Here is a 25,052-nt window from a genome sequence, read left to right on the forward strand (position 1 = left end):
AACGTTAGTTACAAAAGCACGTCGACAGTGTTTTCTCACTGCCAGTAGCCTACAGTAGGGTTTGACAGATAGCTAGTCCTGTCAGACCGGTGTCAGCACAGCCAGTGCTCCCGGTCCTCGCTGCTCGTTAAAGATTTCCAAATAGGCTTCTGATAAACTGGTCACATATATGTTACGTTCTCACCCGAAACATATTAAAACTTTAAAACAGTTGGGGGTTTTTTGCTTGAAAAGAGCTTTTTGGCAAGTCTAAAAATGACTACGGTAGGCTTAATCTACTTCCTGGTCTAAAACCGGAAAGACGATTACGAAATGACGTAATGCAGAAGCGTCCTTGTATGGGCAAAGAATAAGGTGAATATCTATTGGACTGAGCTTCAAGGCTAAGCTAGTAACCATCTTTGAAGATGTTTGTAATTATGTATGGGATTCTTCCAGCTAATGGAAACCTCAGGGACAGACATGAATGACTCTGATGTCAGAGCCCCCATCAGCCCCCTACACCTTGCTGTGAGTAATACTCCTTCCATTGTCCATTGTTGGTGGCTACAAAGTCAGGAGTGCATGAGTTATTGTCATTATCTTTGATGCAATGTGTTCATGCTGTGTGTTTTTTCTTCTTCTTTAAATAGGCATACCGTGGCCACCACCATGCTATGGAGGTGCTGGTCCAGTCTCTGCTGGACCTGGATGTGAGGAACGGCCAGGGGCGAACACCTCTAGACCTGGCTGCCTTCAAGGGCCATGTGGAGTGCGTGGACGTCCTCATCAACCAGGGAGCCTCCATCCTGGTCAAAGACTCCACCCTGAAGCGAACCCCCATCCACGCTGCAGGTATTGGACTTGGAACTTGATGGCTGACTCAAACTGTAATCGGCACAATTGTTTGCCTCCAATTGATTTCGTAGAGTCAAATAGAAAATAACAGTCATGTTAATGGTGTGTTCTTCATTCCCCGCAGCTACTAATGGCCATTCAGAATGTTTGCGTTTGCTGATCGGAAATGCTGATCTTCAAAGTGCGGTTGACATTCAAGATGGGAATGGACAGTAAGTACAAATTCATTGTTTGTTTGTTTGTGTGTGTGTGTGTGTGTGTGTGTGTGTGGGGGGGGGGGGGTGTGTTTTAATGTAATAAAGTTGCAACTCAAGCTAATGACTGATGTTAATGTCTATTGTCTCTCAGGACCCCTCTGATGCTGTCGGTGCTAAGCGGACACACAGACTGTGTGTATTCTCTGCTCAATAAGGGAGCCAGTGTAGAAGCCAAAGACAAGTGGGGCAGGACAGCTCTGCACAGAGGAGTAAGGAGATCATCTTGGCAATCTTGCATACACACATGGATATTGCTGTACAATTTTTGATACCGGTATTTTAATTTGATGCCAGTAGTGCCAAACTTATTTTCAAATAAAAACACATGCAATGCAATGGCCTAGATTTTGACTAAACTAAATGAAATTTGAACTTTTCTTATGAACAAACTGTTTGTTCAAAATGCAACTTAACAATAGAAGAGAAAATCACACTTTGGTTTAATCCAGATGGTCAGATTTGAGACTTAAAACGGTTTAATAGCTTTAAATGTCGGAAAATAAATTTTTGACTGTTTTTGTTGTTATCTCTTATCAGCTTCTGTGACTTTTTCTTTCTTTCATTTTATAGTTTATCATTTATTTGTGTGCTTAATCTGAGGAAACCAAGAGATGAAGGGGTAGTGATGCGTGAAACAAGTTTGTTTTTTCTACGGTGAGAGCGTAGCTGCATCGTGGACTACACACGGCAATGTCAGGTGGGGGAATGGATACTGAAGGACGCTTACTGGTGATTTGCTTCATCACATGGCCTCTAGATGGTGGCATTAAGAGTCTTGAGCTGTACCGGATACCCCATCTAGCCACAACCCACGCAAGCCTGCCCCCTCTGTTGCAACACGCACCGTGGGCTTGTACAGGATCTGTGCTTGTTCCTGCCTGTCAAGTCAAGTTTATTTCTATAGCACATTTCATACACAGAGGCAATTCAAAGTGCTTCACATAAAATGAATGACACAAGAAAATAAAAGAATAAAAGAAGAGGATAAAATAGACATTTAAAAGCATCACAACCGAACTTTGAAGAAGAGCATAAAAAGTGCATTAAGCGACAAGCGTAGTAGTTGCAAAAATGGCTCAAAACTTACAGAGGACGTGAAACATCATTGGGTTTGCATAAAATCAAATTATATTTGCTCAGTTGGTAGATCATGGCTATATAAGAAAACATGTTTAATGACTTAGTTTTCTTGTAATAGTATACCTTTTTAACCTATAATTTTGTACCTCCTTTCGCAGAACCCAGGCCTGGATACGATGTTATTTATCTTTATACTGCAGTTTTACGCAAAGTATATCATGAGTGGCTACATCAACACATCAACTGCACCCCAGAGAGCAGTGCTCGATAACTTCCGTTACTGGTGCCCGTCGACAACCAGGCCGGTTTATTTCTCTAAACCTTGCACAAAAAGAGATACGGCTACATCAACGTATAGACGATACGGCTACATCCACATATCGTCACGAGTGGCTACATCAACACATCGTTTAATCGTCCTCCAGGCCCCAGTTTTTTGGCAGCATTTACAATCGTACAAAAGCACAAAAATGCATTTTTGTGCACAAAAAGAGATACGGCTACAACAACGTATATACGATAACGATACCGCTACATCCACATATCGTCACGAGTGGCTACATCAACACATCGTTTAATCGTCCTCCAGGCCCCAGTTTTTTTAGCAGCATTTACAATCGTCTGTTTTAAATCAATTGTATAACAATAATAGTTGGACTCGAACCTTTATAGGCCACACACATCTGCGTTGTCAGCAGTTGAAAGCGACGGTAAACATAAAAGCCTGTGGCAAGTAGTTGCCTAGTCACAGTGAACCAAACAGCATTCACCTTAGGCTTTAGCACAGGTCTGGTGAGTCAATGAAAAACAATGTAAGATTAACCATTAAAGTACCAAACTTTGTCACTGAAAAATGTTTCAAGAGTCAATGGTTGTAAAGTGATTTGATCGGTACCCCCAGCCCTACAAGTACACATACTGTATGCACAAATGTTCCTTCTCGGCTGCTGAACAGAAAAATCTTTCTAATGAATCATTTGAAAGAAGCCATTCAGTGTATGAGATCAGTGATCAATAGTGACGGTAACATCTCCTCCATTCTGTCCTCAGGCAGTAACTGGCCACGAGGAGTGTGTGGAGGCCTTGCTTCAGCACAGCGCCAACTTCCTGGTGCGGGATTGTAAAGGACGTAGCCCGGTCCACCTGGCAGCCGCATGTGGGCACATCGGGGTGCTGGGAGGTCTGCTGCATGCGGCCCGATCAGTGGAAACACTTCCTGTCCTTACAGACAACCACGGTTACACCCCTCTGCACTGGGCCTGCTACAATGGTACAGACACTATGCTTTATAGTCAAGTGACAGCTTAAAAACATAGATTTATGGAAATTGTACATCTGATGTTTTCATCTAAATCAACGGCTCATACAGTCAGTCCCTACGGTTTCATATTTACTGTAGCCAGGTGGCTACAGTGGTGCCAAATTAGAAACATATGCTCCTGAAGATAGGCATGCTGCTACAATAGACAAAGGAGCATGTGCAAGTCGATTGATGGCACAGGCAACTCCAGTTTCCATAGATCATGCTTATGCATCTTCTTGTGCATCCAATTTTTACATTTAGAAAAATGTTTTAGTTTGCAAAATGTCTTTGGAGAGAGCAGTGATTTGACAAAATGTGGTTGACGCTTTCTGTAGGTCATGATACGTGTGTGGAAGTCCTACTGGAACAGGAGGTTTTCCACAAGACGGAGGGCAATACCTTCAGCCCCCTCCACTGTGCTGTGTAAGATCCCGTGCTGCCTTCCAGTTAGATAACCACATCTGAGGACAGAGCAACCTTGAGCAGATGAAATAATAATAATAATAATAATAATAATAATAATAATAATAATAATAATGGCGTTCTTTCTCTTCTGTAGGATCCATGACAATGAAGGTGCTGCTGAGATGCTGATAGATACTCTGGGCCCTGCCATTGTAAATGCTGCAGACACTAAAAACCGGTAAGCACACTTGTTCCAAAACAAAGTAGTCGCAGACATTTTTTGTCATGCAAATGGTACTGGGCAACTAGTCTAGTAAATTAAAACATCATATTCTGTGTAGGTTGAAGGATTAATTATAGATTCCGGAATAGCTCGACTTAGAAGCCAGCACTCTTGTTTTTAGTGAGTGCATAAGTCACAATCAGTTTGTCCTGGTCTCTCAAAAAAGATTGCCTCGTTGAAAAGGAGTCCTTTGCTCCTTGCATTGTTTCTGCAGGACCCCCCTGCATGCAGCAGCCTTCACTGACCACGTGGAGTGTCTGCAGTTGCTGCTGGGCCAGAACGCTCAGGTCAACAGCGTCGATGCCACAGGGAAGACCCCACTCATGATGGCTGCCGAGAATGGCCAGACCAACGCTGTTGGTACGAATGCCCCGCTGCCTTACCACCTGACCTGACTGGAAAATATCACTGTGTGATGGAATAATCCAAGAATAGACTTCAACTCCCTTTTACTCTGTCACACTCCCTGTTTAGAGCTGCTGGTGAGCAGTGCGAAAGCAGATCTCACTCTGCAGGATGCGCTGAAGAACACTGCACTTCATCTTGCCTGCAGTAAGGTGTGTGTTGCCATTTGATGGCACTGTTGTCCCATTCTACAGCAGCTAATGTGTACAATTGGATACTTCTACATTGTTTGGTTGTTCTGTTATATTCTTCTAACTGTATTTGACTTATTTTCTATAGGGACATGAAACCAGTGCCTTGTTGATATTGGAGAAGATTACAGACAGGAACCTCATCAATGCCACTAACGCCGCCTTACAGACGTATGTATAGCTTGTATTGCATTAGAAGATTGCAATGCAATTTGCAAAGTTTTATGTTGTTTTTTGGGGGAGGAGGGAGCAAGTTGAGCAACATGTTTTGCCGTTTTTGCAGAGAAATCGTAGGAATTTTGAAAAATTGCAAGCACCCGCATACTGTATTGGTTGAATTTGCATTCATTAATGCGACCGCAAAATCACAATTTACTGGAGGGACTGATTAATAAGCTGTAACAGTGCTTTAACTTCTGTAAAGCAGTTTGAGTGCTATATAAATAAAGTTTATTATGATTATTAAATTGGGCAGCTCTAGCCTACATGTAGTCCAGGCATTTTACGCAAATATGTGGGTCAACCTCACACTAATTGCAACAAAACCAAACTCAACTGATTTTGTATCCTCAATATGTCCTCAATGAAGGAAAAAAAGTGTTAAGGAAATGTATGAAGGGAAAGTTTTGAAAATGACCTAAATATGATGGTAGCCTATGGAAGCCTTTTTTTTTTCTTTTTTTAATGTGCCATAAATCTCATCACTTATATCCTGTATGTGTTTTTTGCTTCAAGGAGAAAAAAAAAAAAAAAATAAATGTTAAAAAAATAAATAAAAAAACGTTTTTGGTAGCATCATATGGGTCATTTTCAAAAATTTCCCTTCATACATTTCCTTAACACTTTTTTTCCTTCATTGAGGACATATTGAGGATACAAAATCAGTTGAGTTTGGTTTTGTTGCAATTAGTGTGAGGTCAAGTGACATTTTTACTGGACTAATGGCTAATTTCCAGCTGTTATATCCCCTGCTACATCTGTGTGATACAGTGGCCTGGTAGTGTTGGTGGGTGGTTTACTGTTGGGGTCTCTTGCGTTCTTACTGTAGTGATATAAATGTTAGAATATTGACTTTCATGTGAGTATATCTGTTTTATTTTCCCCTGAAGGCCTCTTCATGTGGCTGCAAGAAATGGTCTGACTGTGGTGGTGCAAGAGCTGCTTGTGAAGGGAGCCAGTGTACTTGCAGTCGATGAAAACGGTGAGATTCTTGATAACCTTGTTCCCTTAATATTTAGCGATGCTTAGTATTTAGCATCGGGATTTATTTGAGCCATGCCAGTAAAACCTGAGTGCTGATGGTTGCTCCTGGAAGCGACCACTGTCCTCCGCAGGCCACCGTAGGTTACTGTATATTGTGGGAGCTTTTGACTGGGGAATTCTGTCCTGTGCATTCTGGGTGAAAAATGCTGGCAGTTTTGGATCAGAAACAAACTTGAGTGCACAGCCTGAAGCAGTAGAAAATATTTGGCAGCAGGCAGCCAGCCGTACGAGAAAATGCCGGCCCAACACAAACCCCTACGCAAAGAAAAATAAAACGACCAATAATATGGTGAGAAACTCAACAATGGGAGGGAGGGTAGATGACTGGTTGGGGACAAAGAATGGGGAAAATGGCACCATCTTGTTCTGTAAAGCCTGCAGTGAGTTTCCAGCAGGGGGAAAGAAGTGTCGGACATGTGGTACTTTATTATTTGTGGCATATTATGGTCTAACGAGCTTACACCTCCCATTCAGTGTAGCTGGAAGGTCTGGAAACCTGGCTGAGATGGAGCTGAACAATGTGTTCTAATCAAAATGTGTTCAACCTTTGAGCGTTAAGTTTCATTGGTTGTCAGATATGTCACTCAACTAAGGCTAAGCAGCATCCTCAAGTTGCTAAGCACCTGGAGTTGAGATGTAACGGCATGCAAACACATACTGATGCCCATTGTTCGGACCAAGCATTGGACTTTTTGGCATAGTTGAGCATGAGCATGGTCCTGTTTGAAAGCTGAGCTGGTCATGTGTTATTATTAAAACGATTTTTTTTTACATGTTCTCTCTTTCAATAATGATTAGAAAGAAGTCACTAGGCAATATCAAACACTAAAGAGTCAAAAGTTTCTGATTTAGTGATCAAGTAACTGAAAAGGATCAAATTCAAATCAATGGCCTTCTGGGGACTTAACGCTGTTGTTGCATAGTATGTCACTCTCTGGTACACTTGTCATTGTTCCAGGTTACACACCTGCCTTGGCTTGTGCCCCCAACAAAGACGTGGCAGACTGCCTAGCACTCATCCTAGCCACCATGATGCCTGTGTCCCCCTGCGCCCCGCCACCCGCCCTCCCTTTCAGTGCCATTAACCACTACACCACCAGCCCCTCCAAGAGCGTCACCTTCGACAGCCTGCCCGCGCTGTGCAGTGAGCACAGCTCCTACTGCAGCTTCAACAACATCGGCCACCACGACGGCTTCTACAAGGACGAGGAGCTCAACGACTCAGACTCAGAGACATACTGAGGTGCAGGAGGAAGCGACAGATGCATAAAACACACACAACACACACTGTGTCTTAAAATCACCCACCGCCAGCTTGGGAGGGCAGGAGAAGAGACAAGCCCACACAGGAGCCTTAAGAGTCCCCCAGAGAGCAAGGAGGTGCAGTAGGCTGGCCCCCACACTCATCCCGACCTGGCCCCAGCACCAGCTGTCCTTCCAGCAGATACTGGACCTCCAGCTACCTGCTGCTTTACCAACCCACCCACTTACTTCCCCAGTGCTTGGAACTGTATGTGTCGGGCGTCCTGCCATCTTTTTACGGCAATAACACGTTGAAGAGGGATTAGTAGCACTTCACAGAGAGCAAAACCAACAGTGACCAAAAGATGTGGAAGCGTTTTAAACCTGGTTTAACCATGTAAATGGGATTGAGTATTGGGGGTTAATTGATTGACGAAAAACGAGCCAGGTTTCATTTTTGTAATTTTTGCGAGGAGCTATAGGAGGCTGATATCCGCACACCACAACCCATCAGAACGCACTTATCCTCCCAGTCTGTAATTCATATCGGGGGGGGGGGGATATCATTTATTTTTTAAGATCAAAGTTTTAATATACCCATAGTCATGTCTTAAAAACTCCTTGCCCTCTAAAACAAAACATTTACTGACCTGAGTAATTTAAAGATATTTGGTATGTGCAACAGGTTGATCAAACTTAGCTTTGTATATTGAATTGTCCATTGCGGTTTAGTCTTTCATAAATAAATTATTTGTGTACTTTCAGTTCTTCTATTTATAAGTCATCATTTTGTGCCTTCATTAGTTACTGAGAAAAGATGGTTTGTAGGAGCAGCTGTCAAAGTCAACTGATGCACACTAGCTAAGTACTACAGCATTTGTAAAAAGCACTGATCCAATGTGGAGGTATATGAGGCTCGGCATGCCGTGCTTTGTGTGGAAGAAACACTGTAAACCAATGGTAGGACAACATTTGATTCGTTTTCTGTTAGAATGATATTTTAGCTTTTATATTATTCAATGTTCCTTGACAGGTTTTGCTTGCTTTAACGTAAAAAAAGAAACCACTCAATCCTATGTTGATTCAAAAAAACCTGGTTTTGTCTTTAAAAAATTTATTTTAACTGGAAATATGTACAATACATTTGCTAGGTTCATCAAAGTGGAACAGGAGATTTTTTTTTTCCTTGATTTTTCTTCAAGCGGGATGAAACTAGCATGTATATAGAAATTATAACTGAATTCAATGCTCCCATGAATTCTTTCAGTATGAGATTGCTGTATATTTTATGAGTAATAAATAAATGAGTTATTTAATAATGAACATGAGTCTTATATGGAGTATTCCCTTGTTTGACGTCAAAATAAATGGTACCCATGAGGCAGATTATATAAATATACAAAAAAGTCCTTTCAAAGGTGTAATACCTGTAGTCTGGGTAGGGCAGCAGCACAGCAACAAACAAGTTTTGGCGCGTAGGCCTTCTTCAGTGTTGACAACACTGAAGAAGGCCTGCATGCCAAAACTTGTTTGTATTAAGTATTATGTGCCTTGCACCAAAGTTATTTATACATTTTTTGGATACATACTTTTTTCAGATTATATAAATATGTAATTAACTGCCTATATTATACTGAAAGCTAATTCCCAGGCACTAATATGATTGAAGTCCAATATAGTAGAATTGAACTGAGTGATCAGCCAGCAGCAGTATTTTGTCTTTGGCTTCAATTTGATTCTGCAATAAGAGTCAAAGCTCAATGTGTTGTAATGACAATATCGGTTACCTAGTACAGCAATAGAGACAGCAGTTGATTTTGTTAATGTGACAGATGATAGATTGGTCTTTTTATTTTACAACATTGTTAGGAAAAGCCCATCTGATTCTGATGGCCAAAGACTGATCTTCAGCCCTGTTTTTCTCTCAAGACCCTTGTCAGAGACTTTTCAATGATCCGTCTCTGCCTCCCTTGCTCATTTGCAATTCCCCTCTGTACCATCGACCTAATGCTTTGTACAAGCAAGCAGCAACGCCATCTAGTGGAGGGTGCTAGAGGAGGTCAGAGGGAATTAATTTAATTCCATATCCAGTCCAGACGCCAAGTATGACGTCATACTCGTTTGACGTCATAGTCACTATGACTCAAACGAGTGTCACGACGTATAACAGCACGTGGTCCAGCTATTTCATATAGCTCACGTCTTAGCTCCAGGCAATGAACAAGAGCAGAGTTGAAATTGAAGTGACTATGGGAGAACCACACAACGGTGGATATGATGACACTGCCTCCACAGGAGTGACAGGTGTCTACCGGACCAGCAGCGGCGCCCAGTACTGGCCACAGCAACAGGTCACTCCATGGTATGCAGACCAGCAAAGCACCTGCATCCTTCAGTATGCCCAGACACCTGACGGCCAGCCGGGCCAAGGCCAGCAGATGCTGATGATGCCCAGCAACCAGGTGGTCAAACAAGGTGCAGCAGGAGATGGTAATCAAAGATACCAGATCTGCACAGCACCCACCTACAGCTCCCTGTCTCAGGCCGCAGTTATGATGACCTCCTCTGTGGGACTGTCTCCGAAGCAAATCCGTCTTGCAAAAAACAAAGAGGCAGCCCGTGAATTTCGCCGAAAGAAAAAGGATTATGTTCAACGTCTAGAAAACCGCCTGGCTGATCTAGAGAATCGGAACGGGACCCTGGTGGAAGAACTCAAAAGACTAAAGGCCCGTTATAACCTGTTTTGACTGCCTAGCTGTCTGTCTACGCTACACTTGAGAAACTTCGGCCGCAGCAGAGATCTCTGCCAGCGCAGCCCACACTGACATGACACTGAGACTGACCCAGCAATGCTTCCCTTCCCTCGCTGTCAAGTGAAGACCCCCCCCCCCCCCCCCCCCAAAAAAGAAGGCCAGACCACAATGCACCGAGCCCCCATCTCCAAAGTGGGCAGATGCTTCACCTCCCACCTCACCCCACTACGCCCGCCCCCACCTCAAAACAGCTTCCTTATGATCTGTGCATCATCAATAAAATCTTAATAATAATAAAATCATGCACTGACTTAGTTTGGATTCGTTTTTGTTTGTTTGTATTCGTATACTTTATTGTCCAAGTAGGGAAATTTATATTCTACATGTGTCTTTTATCTTCATGCTACACTATCACAGGTGGACTGAGTTGACAAACATGTGTATGCTACAGCGGCAGCCAGACGCCTCGCTCCTATTGGCCACGCCGTAAAAAGGCACAGGTCTCTTCCGACTGTGATTGGTCGGGAGCTGTTTGCAACCCGGAAGTGATAGTAAAGTGTCAACAACACAAGCTCACTTCGTGTCAAGAGTCTCTTTCGTGTTGGACAGTTGTAACGTTACGTTAACTAACTACTTACAGTAACGTTACCATAACAGTAACGTTATCACCAGCCATGGAGGAGGTGACAGGAGCTCAGTTGATTGCTGAGGCTCTTAAAGCTCAGGTAAGATCGTTTGAAAACGTGAATATTTTTCATTTAAACAACAATAATAATAATGATAATGTTAACGTTAGTCAAAGTTGTCAAAGTGTGTCAAAGGTCACGTGCAGCGCTGTCAAATTTGATATGTTAAGGGGAAGGCTCGTTAATTACCTTCTAACTTCAACAAAAGGCTTAGTAAATTAATTGGTCGGTGTTGTTTTATTATTAAAGAGCAGTTATCCCAGCAGTGATCTCTGTCTATTTGCAGGATGTGGAGTATATGTTTGGGATTGTTGGTGTTCCTGTCATTGAAGTGGCCATGGCTGCTCAGGCAGCTGGCATCAATTATGTCGGAATGCGCAACGAACAAGCGGTAGCAACCTACTTTTGTTTCAGATATTGACTACTATTTCTTTACACTCATTTTAAAACGAGTTTTAATTCTTTGAAATGAATTCTGCCACCCAACAGGCCTGCTATGCGGCATCTGCTATTGGATACCTTACTGGAAGGTTTGTTCACTTATCAGTTACTAACTGAATCATGTTCACTGATCAGTTAAGTGTCAGTTTGTAGGCTATCCCTTACATGTGGCTGTCTCCTGTGGTTATCTGTGTCCAGGCCAGGTGCCTGCCTGGTTGTATCTGGGCCCGGACTCATCCATGCACTTGGTGGAATGGCCAATGCGAATGTGAACTGCTGGTAAGTGATTTCGTTTTTATCGCTTAATGCAATTCTAACATGTGCACTGCACTTGGATCTTCAAGTTGACGCTGTATTCTCATTGTACAGGCCAGTGGTTGTCATCGGGGGATCGTCAGATCAAAACCAAGAAACAACAGGAGCTTTTCAAGAGTTTCCTCAGGTAAGGTGCGTCGGCCACTCGGCCACTATGTGGATCTTCACACTATGAAGAGGCATGAATTATAATTGTTGTCATTTGTTGCCAGGTTGAAGCATGTCGGCTGTATAGCAAGTTCTCTGCTAGACCCAGCAGTCTGGAGGCCATGCCCTCAGTCATAGAAAAGGTATAACATCCTGTTGTTACACTGCATATCTGGTCTCACTTGCTATATTGCAGCCTGGTAATGGACTTGTTTAGTCATTTGACAAACCCAAAGTGCAAGACATTTTGTATAATAAGATGATAGTTACACAAATGTATAAGTGTTATGGTGCTTGGTTGCTCGTAGGCAGTTCGCACAAGCATGTACGGTCGTCCAGGTGCCTGCTATGTGGACATCTCAGGTGACATGGTCAATGCTAAAGTCAACAGGAGCAACGTCAGGTTTGTTGTCATTTTCACTCCTAGAATTATTTCATATTTTGAAATGTAATGTGTTTTCCGTGTAGTGTCAGTTTTATGATTACAGGTGTAGCTATATAAAAATATTAAAAGTGGTGCCTTCCTCCTGGCAGAGTCGTGTCCTCCTGTCCACCTCCTCCAGTGAGTTTGGCTGATGACACAGCGATCACAGAAGCTCTTTCTGTCTTGAAAGGAGCTAAAAGGCCCTTAGTCATCATTGGCAAAGGTAACGCTAAAATAAAGTATTTTCCCTCTTGGAATCATCCCTCTGTCACTACAACACACTGGGCATATCAGGCACATGTGTGACCAAGTCCCATGTCAGTGTCAACTCTTGAGGCACAAGCCTCAAGTCAACTCCCAAGTCTAAATGTAGAACACCAAGTCAAATCACAAAAATCAGTAACCCATATCAATGTAATATCTTAAAGAAAAGAACATGCAAAATAAAAAATAATATCTGGGACTTCAATGTAGTATTTGTTTTAATAGTACAAAAACCTGGTAAATGCATCGTGAGTTTGATCAGTTTCAGCTTGAATAAATTCAGTAATTCCATACAAATTCAGAAAACGGAATTTAAATTTAGTTGTCTGATGGAACACATCTTATAACTTGCAATCTAAAGCCACTTTCAGACATGAACTCCGGGTCAGGTCAGGGTTGCTTCCCCTGAGCCTGACCCGGGGGATATGTGAAGTGTACCCTTTCAGACATGAGGCATGTTGCTTTCATACATGTGGAGCACCTCCAGGTGTGAAGTAGAGAGGGGGCGGGGGTGGGGGGAGGAGCACCTCCGGGTGTCAAGTAGAGAGGGGGCGGGGGTGGGTGGAGGAGCACCTCCGGGTGTCAAGTAGAGAGGGGGCGGGGGTGGGGGGAATTGGGGCATGACGACTGACCACACAGCTGCACTTCATACATGGAAGACAGCAGTCTAGGCTACAGCCTTAATGGCACAAAGTGAATCACATTCAACAAACTAGCACGACATGCAGAGTCTGATAACAAGTTGCTAAAAATAGCCTACATAATGGGCGATAATTGCCCACTAATGTTCGCGCATATAATCGTTTGCGCATATGCCAATTAATTAAACAACCCTACAACTCACGCCCAGATGCATCGATTTCCTCAAGTCTGTTGTGGCGAGAGTTCAGTCCTAAAATGCATCAATCGTGCTAGAAATATACAGAATACAGGAAGCTAGATGTTTTCACCTTCAAAAATAAAAGCAATTATTTGTCGATATCCAATACTGGGAAGCAGGATGACCCTCGCGTCCAAAAATGCTATATTTCGAAGGTGGTGTGCTGCATGAAGCTTTGCAGAAATAGATAAAACCCAGCGTTTCAATCAAGCAACACGTAGCCTGTTGGCTGACACACGGAGCAGCTCCAGCTTCATTTGGAAAAACTGAAACTGCATGATGTTTGCGCACTTGCTCATTCACATCGACTATTTATTTAATAATAATCTGTCACGCTATCTTGTCTCTGTCTCCGCTGCCTCCCTCGCCTCCTCCCACTTGCTTAGCTCAGGTACTTTACAGCATTCTGGAGGGGAGGGGGAACAATCTGTGACTACGTACGAGCCTAGTGTCACATCCGGAGAGTGAGGGTCGCGGGAGCGCGCATAGCTCACCAAAATGTGTTCATACATACACCGCCATCCGGATGCCCTCTAGATAACTCCCGAGTTCCAAGGCATGTCTGAAAGCGGCTTAAGTAATATACACAAACACAAGATATTTCGCCAAGACATTACAGACCTTTTCAAGTCATCAAAGCACAAGTCAAAGTCAAGTCCCAAGTCATGACAACCCAAGTCGAGTAAAGTCTCAAGTCTTCTCTTCATGCATCAAGTCAAGTCTCAAGCAATTAAAATTGTGACTCGAGTCTGCACCTCTGCAGAGGGCTTCAGTTGATCAGTCATGTGTTTTATTAGTGACATCTCACCCAACAGGAGCTGCCTACGGCCGAGCAGAGGCTGCTCTGAGGGGGCTGGTGGAGAGGAGCGGCCTACCCTTCCTGCCCACCCCTATGGGGAAAGGGGTGCTTCCTGATGACCACCCCAACTGTGTGGCTGCTGCTCGCTCCAGGTCAGCCTCTCTTACACGACTACACACTCACTAGATTTATGTGTTTGGTGCTTAACAGTAAAGTTTTCTGCATTATGTATAATATTATATTATTCAATTTGTTAATCATTTTTACTTCCTATCTCAACCAAACATCGCTCCTCCTCTTCTTCCACCTGTGTTCCTCTCACCAAGAGCTCTTCTCCAGGCTGATGTAGTGCTTCTGCTTGGAGCCAGGTTGAACTGGATCCTGCATTTCGGCCTCCCGCCTCGATTTGACTCACATGTCAAAGTCATCCAGGTATGTAAATGGTGAAGTCAGTTTCTCAATTCCAACTGTGGAAGATTCATGTCAAATCAACATTGTGTGCCTTGGAGGATGCTGTGTTGTTCATTTCCAGTATTGTGTGCTAATTCCTTGATATTGACAGGGAAATGCAATCCTGTATTTTTGGTCATTTGTATATTTGTATATTTGGAATGTTTCACACTTGCCGCTGGTTAGGGATGAATGAAACAATGACCGGTTTAATGATAACCTGTGATAAGATTCCTGACAGTATTATCGTTTCAAGTTTGTATTATCATTAAAACCGTGTAGGCTTGATTACTGCGATTATCGCTGCTGCACAGAGTGCTGTTGACTCGTGTGTCCAAATTGCACCGAATCCTATTGGCTATGTTACTATTTTAATGTTTATGCAAACACAAAGTGCTTCGTGCTGCTAATACTATTTGTGATTTTCAATATAAAACTTGGTGGAATGATTATAGTGAGTGTATCGGTACTTTTTGAACACTAGGGATCAGTGATGTGACATCACGATGATGTCATAGTGACATCATCAGTGACATCACAATTGCTTGAGTGTAACCAAAAACGTGACCCAAAGTGTGACCAAAATTGCAGAACCCACTTACTCCCTTTTATTTTGAACATTTCAGCACATTTCAACAATACCGCAATCCTTTTATTTTTGTTATTTTTTATTTAACCTTTATTTATACAGGGGTAAGGACCTTGAGAGCATGCTCTCATTTTCAAGGGAGCCCTGTTACAATGAAAACATTTACAGCAGTTGCAGGTTTACAGACAGACAGGTATAGACAACATAAAACCAAGGAGGTTAAAGGGACACTTGACCGATTTTCACCAGCTTTGTATCATTACAAAATCTGTCGTACATCAGAAAACTGTAAACAGTTTAACAGGCATTCATTTAATTTCACAGTTATTGAGAGTTGATTCGATTCGACCAGTGATGCCATTTGTGCATGAATGACATCACTGGTCCACAGCATGACTCAAATCAACTCCCAATAACTGTCAAATTAAATGAACGCCTGCAAAACTGTTTACCGTTTTCAGATGTGTCAGATTATGTGCAAAAATAAATCACCATTCAAAATCGGCGGAGTGTCCAAGTACGCCAAGTCTGATGTGTGAATGCGAGCGAGTTCGATAGTTTGTGCCGTTCAGACTGATGAGCGAGGACAGGTATGGAGGAACTTTCCCAGTCAGGGCTATATAAATGGTAAATGGCCTGCATTTATATAGCGCTTTTATCCAAAACGCTTTACAATCAGTAGGTACATTCACCCATTCATACACCGATGGTGGCAAGCTACCACGCAGGGTGCTGGCACACCATTGGGAGCAATTTGGGGTTCAGTATCTTGCCCAAGGACACTTCGACATGCAGACTGGAGGAGGCGGGAATCGAACTACCGACCTCTTTTATCCAAAGCGATTAGTGGACGACCCGCTCTACTTCCTGAGCTATAGCCGCCCCTATATAAATAAAAGACTGTTGCTCCCTTCGAGCCGTCAGAGGGCCAGCCCACCTTTTCAAATCAAATACATCAGTGTGTAAGAAACCCATCACCCGTTACAAAATGCAGGGTTCTATGATACACTGCATCAAGCAGCTTCAAGATGGTAGGTGCGGCATGCATGTATACAACATCGCCGTATTTAAAAACAGACATTATCAGTGACTGTACAATGGACTTTCTGGTACAGAGTGAAAAACAGGACTTCTTCTTATATAGAAAACACGTTTTTCTCCTCAATTTCTTAGTGAGGTGTTCCACATGGGTCTGGAAAGACAGTTTAGTATCCAGCCAAATGCCAAGATATTTGTACGAACTAACAGTTTCAATTTGCACACCTTGGAGTGTGCGAATACAAAAGCTGTTGTAGACACCAGGGGACCATGAGAACAACATCGATTTGGTCTTGTGCGAATTTAAATGAAGTTTGTGGTCGAGAAGAGCTAGTTGAAAAGTATCTAAAGCAGTCTGCAGACTTGCAGCCGCCTGTGCAGGGGTGTGGCCTGTGCAGGGGTGTGGCCTGTGCAGGGGTGTGGCCCAAACTAATAAAATGGTGTCGTCCGCATAGTAATGGACATTACAAAGTGCAGAAGGGAGTAGAATATGATTTATATTTAAAGTGAATAACACTGGACCTGAGATGGACCCTTGTCAATCATGAGAGAGCTGGATTTATAGCCGGTGGCCACAACAGCTTGCTTCCTTCCGGACAGTTTGAGAACCAGTTGACAGAGAGGTCATCGAAACCAATATAAGACAGCTTTCTTTCAAAAATATCATGGTCCACCGTGTCGAAAACGCCTTTGAAAGTTCAACAAAGAGAGCAGCACAATGTTGATGGCTATCAATACCATTCAATATGTTTAAAACAAGCGATGCAGCTGTTATAGTGCTGTGTCCTGGCCTGAACCCTGATTGTTGAGACTGGAGAATGTTGTAAGCCTCTAGGAAAGCTTGTAACTGTTCCTTTGCCAAGCTTTCAAGAACCTTGGCCAAGCAGCACAATTTAGAAATAGGGCGGTAATTATTCAATTCAATCAGGTCACCCCCTTTAAACAGAGGCACGACCTGAGCAGTCTTCCAAACAGGAGGGATTTCACCAGAAATGAATGTTCAATTGAATATATGGGCAAGCGGGGAGGCAAGCAAATGAGCACTAAGGCATAGGAGATATGGTTCAATATCATCCTCACTAGTGATGCGCGGGTCACCCAGAACCCGCCGGGTCCCGCGGGCTGGGCCGCCCCGCAGGCGGGCTGGGTTGGCAAATTATGAAAATATCGCGGGTGCGGGCGGGGCAGGCTCAGAACATGACAAAGCAACATTATTAAATAATTTAGAGCAGTGAAACACACAGAGTAATTAACCTTAAAGACGTGAACTCTCTCTCACACGTAGGTACACACAATCAGACAGACTCCTGCTGCACTCTCTATAGCCTACATGGAGTAAAGAAACGCTTCAATGAGGTAGCCTATGTGCTCTCAAAACAAACATTTTGGAAGGATTATTCGCTGTAATTATTATTTGAAGTGTCCATAAAACTAATGCCACTGCAGATTTTCTGTTGTGGACTCGACTGTGATCTATTTGTCAAATTTACTGCAACGTGAGTAGGCTGTGAAGAATTGAGAGCGCATGAGGTAATTAAAAGAAATCAGCGAGTCTGGCCGTATCTGCAAGCCGTGTGCGCACCTGCTGCACTACGTTTAGTAGCCTACTACTGCAACATGGCCAATTGAGAGCGCATGAGGTAATTAAAAGAAATGGGGAAGAATAAGAGCTGTTTCTGTAGCCTGCCTACTAGTGCCTATACCTCTACCTGCTACCTCCATTTGAAACACTGCGGTCACGCCATCCGCACTTTGGGGAAGCGTAGTCGCGCTATCTGAAGACCATGGATTAATTGAAGAAAGACCGACATGAAAGCAGCCGCGGAACTCATCCAGAGCAGCATAGTAGGCTACAACTGTTGTCGCACAGGCAGCATGTGAGTGTCTGTGTGTGTGTGAGAGAGAGAGGGGGGAGAGACAGTTATTAGTTACTTTTCACACCTTGGAAGCTCTGCTGTGCTCCTCCTGAGTCCGGAGACATATTACATTAAATTGGCCGTTGCGGGCTGCTGGGTTGGGCTGGGTTCGGAATTTTCAGATATTTTAATGGGCCGGGCGGGGCGGGCTGGCTCCAATGACGGGTTGGGTTGGGGCGGGCCTTAAAAAACCCTGACCCGCGCATCACTAATCCTCACCCTTTGATTTTGTAGTGTTCAATTGAGAAAGTGCCTTAAAGACATCATAGTCGCTAAACATTCTGAATGAAAATATATCGGTAAAGGGGGGGGGGATTCAGCGGGTTCACAGTGTAATCCTGTGGGGTTACACTGTTAGGGAGCATATCAAAAAGGTGCCTAGGTAGTACAAAATGTTGATTGAAAGCATCACACATCTTGGATTTATCTGAGATTGCATTGTTCTCAGTGCTAATCTGAGGAAGGAGAGCGGAAGTGGGCTTTGTTTGTTTTTTGTGAGTTTATGGTTCTTCAGAAACTACTGTAGCTGTGTTTCCCTGAGTATTACTGAGAGAAGTTAGATACAATTCAGATTTAGCATTTCTGATTACACTGATACATTTATTGCGTAACTTCCTGAAATGTAGCCAGTCTGCTGGATTACCAGTGAATCTCGCTTTCGATTTCCTAACTATAATGCCAGCACCGTCTGTCTGTCTCTCTCTCTCTGTCTCTCTCTGTCCTTCACGTATCTCGAGAACCGTTGGTCGGATCGACTTCAAACTTTGGCAGTGCGCTAAGGGGGACCTGACGGAGTGCAGTGCCCTTTTCATGCAATTCGGCATAGCGCCACCTACTGGCAACAAAAAAAGCGGTTTATCTCGTTTGTCCGATCGACTTCAAATTTGGGGAGTGCGCTGACAGGAACTCGACACAGTGCAGTGCCGAATTTCGTGCAATTCGGCACAGCGCCACCTACTGGCAACACAAAAAGCAGTTTATCTCGAGAAACATTTGTCCGGTTGACTTCAAACTTGGGGAGTGCGCTGCTCGGACACCGATGGAGTGTGGTGCCGCATCTCATGCAATTTCGACTTATGCATAGTCAGAGTGCCACCTACTGGCAACACAAAAAGCGGTTTATCTCGAGAACCATTCGTCCGATCGTTCTTCAAACTTGGCGGGTGCGTTGCTGGGAACCCGAGGAATGGCAGTGGTAAACTTTGTGAAATTCAACCAATAAAATCACAGCTTTCACATATCTCCAGGACTGTCCATCCGATCGACTTCTGTATGTCTGTCCTTTGCATATCTCGAGAACCGTTTGTCGGATCGACTTCAAACTTGGGGAGTGCGCTTAGGGGGACTGACTGAGTGCAGTGTGGGGGGTGGTGAATTCTTATCTCTAAATAAGAATTAAATAAATCATGTAAAAATCCTTGCTCTACGAAATCTTTAAAATTACGCTTCCTTATAATATGTCCCTTTAATTTACTCTCTTTGGTTACTTTAACACAGGCTATAGGGCAGTGATCGCTAATGCCTTGGGCAAAGACCCCACTATGAGGATATTTGAATGGCCTATAGATTAGAGCGATATCGATCAGAGTAGAATTGTATGGGTTTTTTATATTTAATCTTGTCGGGTGTTGAATGAGTTGGGACAAGTCAAGTTCTAAGCATAGCTGTTTCAGACTCAAAATTCAAATCACCCATAATCAGAAGTTCGGAGGCAGCATATGCACACAATACCTTCCCAAGGTCTAACGCTGATGTTGGTGCAGATGACAGGCGGTAAACACCTGAAACAGCAATGTGAACATCACCCCCCACACAAATATCTGTTTTAATACTCCATTTTAATACCTTATAACTTATTTATTACCCTTCGTATTTTAGAGTTTGCCACAACTGCCTTAAATACACTGTTTACATCGCTTGCCCTACTTAACTATATTGCTGCTGTAACTATATTGCGATATTGCTGTCATATATATATATATATATATATATGACATATATATATGACATATATATATATATATATATATATATATATATATATATATATATATATATGTATATATACATATATATATATATGTATATATATATTTATATATATAGTTGTTGTGATTGTGTTTGCTGTGATTTTGCACCTACTTACCTACTGCACCTTGTCTGTAACGGAGCCTACAGCATAAGAATTTCACACGTGAGTGACAATAAAAATCTGGACTCTTGAATCTTGAACAAGACACTCAAGACATTTCGGGACAGATGAAGCTGTGACAACATGGGTGACTAGATGTTCTCTAACAAATATCACTACACCACCCCTGTAATGTTTCACAACCCCCTTTAGCTTTTCTGTCGATTCTGAAAAGGTTGTAACCATTCATCACAATATCTGAATCAGGGACTCTGCTAGATAACCATGACTCTGAGATGACGAGTACGTCGTGGGCGGCGTCATTAAACCAACACATTAATAAAAATCCATGTTAGGCAATAGACTCCTGACATTTAAATGTAAAAACGTTAAGCCATCAGCAGCATGGAGCTCCTGCGGAGACTTCAAATCAATAGCACGCATACTGATGAGGCAGCAATTCCAACAGAAACGGTTACCAAAGTGCTCTGTATGACTGGGCTTGGCTGTGAGGCGTGCCTGAAGGAGGGGGCAATAACAGTGATACCATGCACTTTAATATTAGGCTGAAATGACCCACAGACAGAGAGTTCAAAATTGGACAAAACAGGCAGATCATAATTAGACAATAGCCCAAGCCCAGGCTGGGAGACAGAATGAGTGGGGCTAAGAGTCTGAGGGGCTGGGGAGGCTTGGACTTGAGATACATCATAGTGGGGGCTCCCAGGTTAGGATGCATGCATGTTTACAGAGAGCAGTCTAGCTCCCTCCCATAATACTGATAATAAGCCTGATCATTTTGGTCACTACAATCATGGTATGACATTTTCATACCATCTCATCTCTACCTCCGGTACTCTGAAGCAACATAACACATTTGTATTGTGTGTGCAGGTTGACCTGTGTGCCGAGGAGATGGGCAACAATGTGAGGCCTGCTGTTGCTCTCCTCGGTGACATCAATGCTATTGTCTCTCAGGTACGCTCACTGCAACACGGCCTGTAAACCAACCCACACACACATTGGATTCCTCTGTCGTTGTCTGTCTGCTTCTGTCATAGTAATATCCTCCATGTGTATTGAAGATGTAATTGCAATTCGCTGTTTCCCTCAGCTGCTGGAATATGTCCGTAAAGACGGCTGGAAATATCCCTCCAATACAGAGTGGTGGAGCACACTGAAGGAGAAGATTGCTGCCAATGCAAAAATATCAAAGGTGGGTTTTGAGACACCTATGGCAAGCCTACAATGTGTTAAGGCTCATTTATACGAAAATAAATGCGTCCTTTTCAAACGGTGTAATCGTCACTGCCCACATACTTCCATGCGTCTTTCACGTTGGTATCATGTTAAGCAATGCATTCACCAGTGGGCAGTAGAGAGTCAAATGTATGAGTGTGTGTGTGTGTGGTTATGCTGCGTTTCATGTGTATCCGTAAGCTTTCAGATGACGGACAGAAAACGCACGAAATGAACGCAGAGTACGGACAGAAGGCTCTGTCCGTCTCCGTCTTTAACGTAGAGTATAATTGGGCCTTTAGCCTACAATGTGTTAGTTACAGTGGTTACACCAATTCCTTAGCAAGATAATGCAATAAGAATTGGATACATTTTGATGGAACTTGTATTGGTTTTTCTCTCCCAGGCACTGGCTGTTCAGTCGACGGTGCCAATGAACTACTACAACGTTTTCCACCACATCTCCCAGCTGTTGCCCCACGACTGTGTTATCGTCAGTGAGGGGGCCAACACTATGGACATTGGACGCACAATGTTACACAACTACCTTCCTCGACACAGGCAAGGCTTGCTCATTAAAGCAGAGTTTAAAGGCCATATTCACAAATATCTTCCACCTGCAACTTTCTCTATTCATTTGTAATGGATTATATGCAACATAAATGTTGCAGTTTGATGTATTGTACCAGATTTAGCCCATTTTCATCTGCAGTCATCTTGGCAGGTTATGATTAATTACATACATATGCCACACATGACAATACAAATTAACAATATAAATACAAGTTGACAATGTTCGATGCACATTAACAATAACAATACAAATGCGTCACATGTCGTAACAAAAACAGGAAACAACGGACATGGAGTTATTCAATCGTGTGTCCGGTTGAAAGGCTTATGCATATAGTGATTATGGTGCATTCAAATTACAGTTGACTGATCGAGTTTGCCTAGCTTTGTAAGCCATATTTTCACTTGGACGGAAAGGTAACTCATGATATCAGCGGAATGGTTGTTCCATTGGCAAGCAGCTTAAAAAGAAAAGACAATCAACATGGCTTGTTGTTGTATTTTCCTTAATAATGCCTATGCCCAAATGTTGTCCTGAATGTGGCTGTAGCAGATTGGGACAAGCATTGCTGTAGTTGCCTGTGAGATCCACTTTAAGTGTGTTCATATCTTGTGCAGGGGTGCCCAATAAGTAGTTTCATGATCTACCAGTAGATCTCGGGCCATCAATAAGTAGCTCGCCAAATAAATAATTATTTTATGCATAAACTAAACCCCACTCATGTATAGCTGACTCACTATCTACAGTATTTAACATTATAACATTATTAATAAATCATGTTAAATAAATAATATAATACTGTTAAAATGTGCTAAATATGTACTTCGGGGGGGACAAGGGGAAAATAAATAGCTCGTGGCTAGTTTTATTTTTTGTAAGTAGCTCTCATCCTAAAAAAGTTTGGGCGGCGGGGCACCCTTGAACTTGTGGTTCTTGGTTGGGTTCTCTACATGCAGGTTGGATGCAGGCACATTTGGGACAATGGGAGTTGGGCTTGGATTTGCCATAGCAGCAGCAGCACTGGAGAAGAGCCAGAAGAAAGGCCAGCGGGTCGTGTGTGTGGAAGGGGACAGTGCCTTCGGCTTCTCTGGCATGGAGGTAGAGACCATGTGCAGGTTGGGTTTGTTTCCTCTCTTTAATTGTTTAATACGCACAGCTCAACCTCCATAGCACAACAGTAATTCACCTTCTTCCTGTTTTGTTACAGGTATAATCTCCCTGTGGTCATCATTGTGGTCAATAACAACGGGATCTACAGTGGCATGGATCCCGAGACATGGAAAGAAATGGCAAAGATGGGAGATCTGACCACGATGTGAGTCACACAGTAGGAGGGCCGAGGATCATAGCACAATGACTATCATGGGTTTCCTCCACTTCATCTGTTGTGATGTGATAAAAATGTGTCCTGTGTTGTCCTCAGAGCCCCACCCGTGACGCTCCTACCTGAGGCGCGCTACGATCAGGTCATGACTGCTTTTGGCGGACGGGGGTTCCTCGTGCGGACGGCGGAGGAGCTGCGCAGCGCGTTACAGCTCAGCCTGAGTGACTGGGAGAAGCCCAGTCTGCTCAACGTGCTCATCGACCCCGCCTCTGACAGAAAGCAACAGGTAGGTAGCCATTGGCTTCCGAGAATTGAAAAGGGAAAGGAGATTGAATGACATTGACAGAGGCAACAGTAAAGCCAGGCGTGATTAAAGGAAATAGTGCTTTGGTTGGTGATTAGTGCGGGACAACAAACTGTTGTATTCCATAGACAATCCTTCCACCTCACACCAACCTGACCTTTCTATTTCAGGGTCCCCATAATTAGAACGCACGACCCTCTGTGTTTATGTTGAATGTATCCACGCAACCCCCTTCACAGACAGTTTGAGGATTGTATTGAAGATTGTATCCATGGTGAAGAGCGTCATGGTGCGTCAACATCAATAACCAGAAGACCAAATCAAGAATTTATTGCAGTCCAATATATGTACACAAGAATTAAACAGGTCCTGAGTGATCAATAGGAATTTACAATATACAATAGGTGTATGATGTAAGCTAAAGAGAATGATATACAGTAAAAAAAAATAATAATAATAATATTCATAGCTGTCGGGCTGAATGTGAATAAGCTCTGCATGATGGCTAAAGACATTTGACTCCTTTTGCCTGTACAAATTGTGAAAGTGGAGGTTGAACAGATTTTAACACTGATCTAGGCCACAAAAGTCCCTGCCCATACTTATCATCTTCTCTTATAATTAAACAAACTGAAAAGCACACACAGATGTGACATTGTGTGGCACTTTTCCTCAGATTGAGGCTGGATATTTATGCTTTTCTGATTGTATTTCCAGGAGTTCCCTTGGCTCACCAGGTCCAACCTATAAGGGTTCAGAGATAGATCTCCCTCCTCCTTCAGAGCAGATTGAGGATTCTCCCCGTGAAACTCCGCACTGGAGAATATAAGGCTGCTTTTGTTTTTGTGATTGTTTCCATGAAATGCTTTAATTAATTCTTACTACACAGTAGTATTCAATTGAATGCCATGTAGTTAATACCACGATTAAAACTTTTTACTTATAATACATTGATCATTATTGCCTTATTTTGCATGAATGTTTTTCTGTTCCACATAATGGGTAGGGGAATTAACTTATATGGCTCATCATCCTACACTAAAAGCATTTTGAGTGCAGACTATTAAAATGCTGGGAAATTGAGAAATAGGATTTTATGGTCAACTTGCAGTTCTAATTCTGTGTGCAAATTCTGTTCAGAATTACAGTTGCATCAGGCAGTGACTGTAATAATACTGTGAAAACACCTTCCTTTGGTTTGAAACATTTTCAAAGATACTTGTGGAAGTTGGAAAAAGGATTTCTAGCATAAATTAAACCCATTATAATCTTGATTAATAATGTCATGTAATATCTATATATATTTTTTATCCTACTAATACATTGAAGGTTTGAATAGTTAAAGAATAAATTGGCCATGTTATCCCTGTTTAATAAATGTAGGCTTCTGGGATAAAAATAAGAAAATGCATTTTCTTGCTCACTAAATAGCCTAATACAAATTGCTGTCAATGAAAGCTAAAATACAAAGAATTGATGGGCTGGTCAATATTTCATTTTTAAATCATATCT

General features: G+C 42.8%; 2 protein-coding genes across 2 annotated transcripts in view; both read left to right on the plus strand.

Annotated features, from left to right (window-relative positions):
* ankrd28b (ankyrin repeat domain 28b) overlaps nt 1–8,514 on the plus strand; it is a 38,623-nt gene extending 30,109 nt beyond the window's left edge. The window contains exons 17-28 of the mRNA XM_083642895.1: nt 439–510; nt 633–834; nt 962–1,049; nt 1,186–1,303; nt 3,225–3,444; nt 3,813–3,900; nt 4,037–4,120; nt 4,380–4,525; nt 4,640–4,722; nt 4,850–4,932; nt 5,871–5,962; nt 6,983–8,514. Coding sequence (XP_083499021.1) covers nt 439–510; nt 633–834; nt 962–1,049; nt 1,186–1,303; nt 3,225–3,444; nt 3,813–3,900; nt 4,037–4,120; nt 4,380–4,525; nt 4,640–4,722; nt 4,850–4,932; nt 5,871–5,962; nt 6,983–7,266 — 1,560 coding nt within the window. The 3' untranslated portion in view covers nt 7,267–8,514. The remainder of the gene's footprint in view (nt 1–438; nt 511–632; nt 835–961; nt 1,050–1,185; nt 1,304–3,224; nt 3,445–3,812; nt 3,901–4,036; nt 4,121–4,379; nt 4,526–4,639; nt 4,723–4,849; nt 4,933–5,870; nt 5,963–6,982) is intronic.
* Nucleotides 8,515–10,627: 2,113 nt separating this feature from the next.
* Nucleotides 10,628–24,488, plus strand: hacl1 (2-hydroxyacyl-CoA lyase 1). The gene is made up of 17 exons (XM_083634668.1): nt 10,628–10,744; nt 10,992–11,096; nt 11,195–11,235; nt 11,345–11,425; nt 11,516–11,588; nt 11,674–11,751; nt 11,917–12,011; nt 12,143–12,255; nt 13,992–14,127; nt 14,302–14,407; nt 20,994–21,077; nt 21,214–21,315; nt 21,745–21,899; nt 22,869–23,027; nt 23,120–23,227; nt 23,336–23,522; nt 24,258–24,488. Exons 1-17 carry the CDS (start codon nt 10,694–10,696, stop codon nt 24,288–24,290), a joined length of 1,707 nt encoding a protein of 568 aa, XP_083490794.1. The 5' UTR covers nt 10,628–10,693; the 3' UTR covers nt 24,291–24,488.
* The last annotated feature ends 564 nt before the right edge of the window (nt 24,489–25,052 follow it).

Source organism: Poromitra crassiceps, assembly GCF_964638095.1.
Source record: "Poromitra crassiceps genome assembly, chromosome: 1".
Classification (NCBI taxonomy): domain Eukaryota; kingdom Metazoa; phylum Chordata; class Actinopteri; order Beryciformes; family Melamphaidae; genus Poromitra; species Poromitra crassiceps.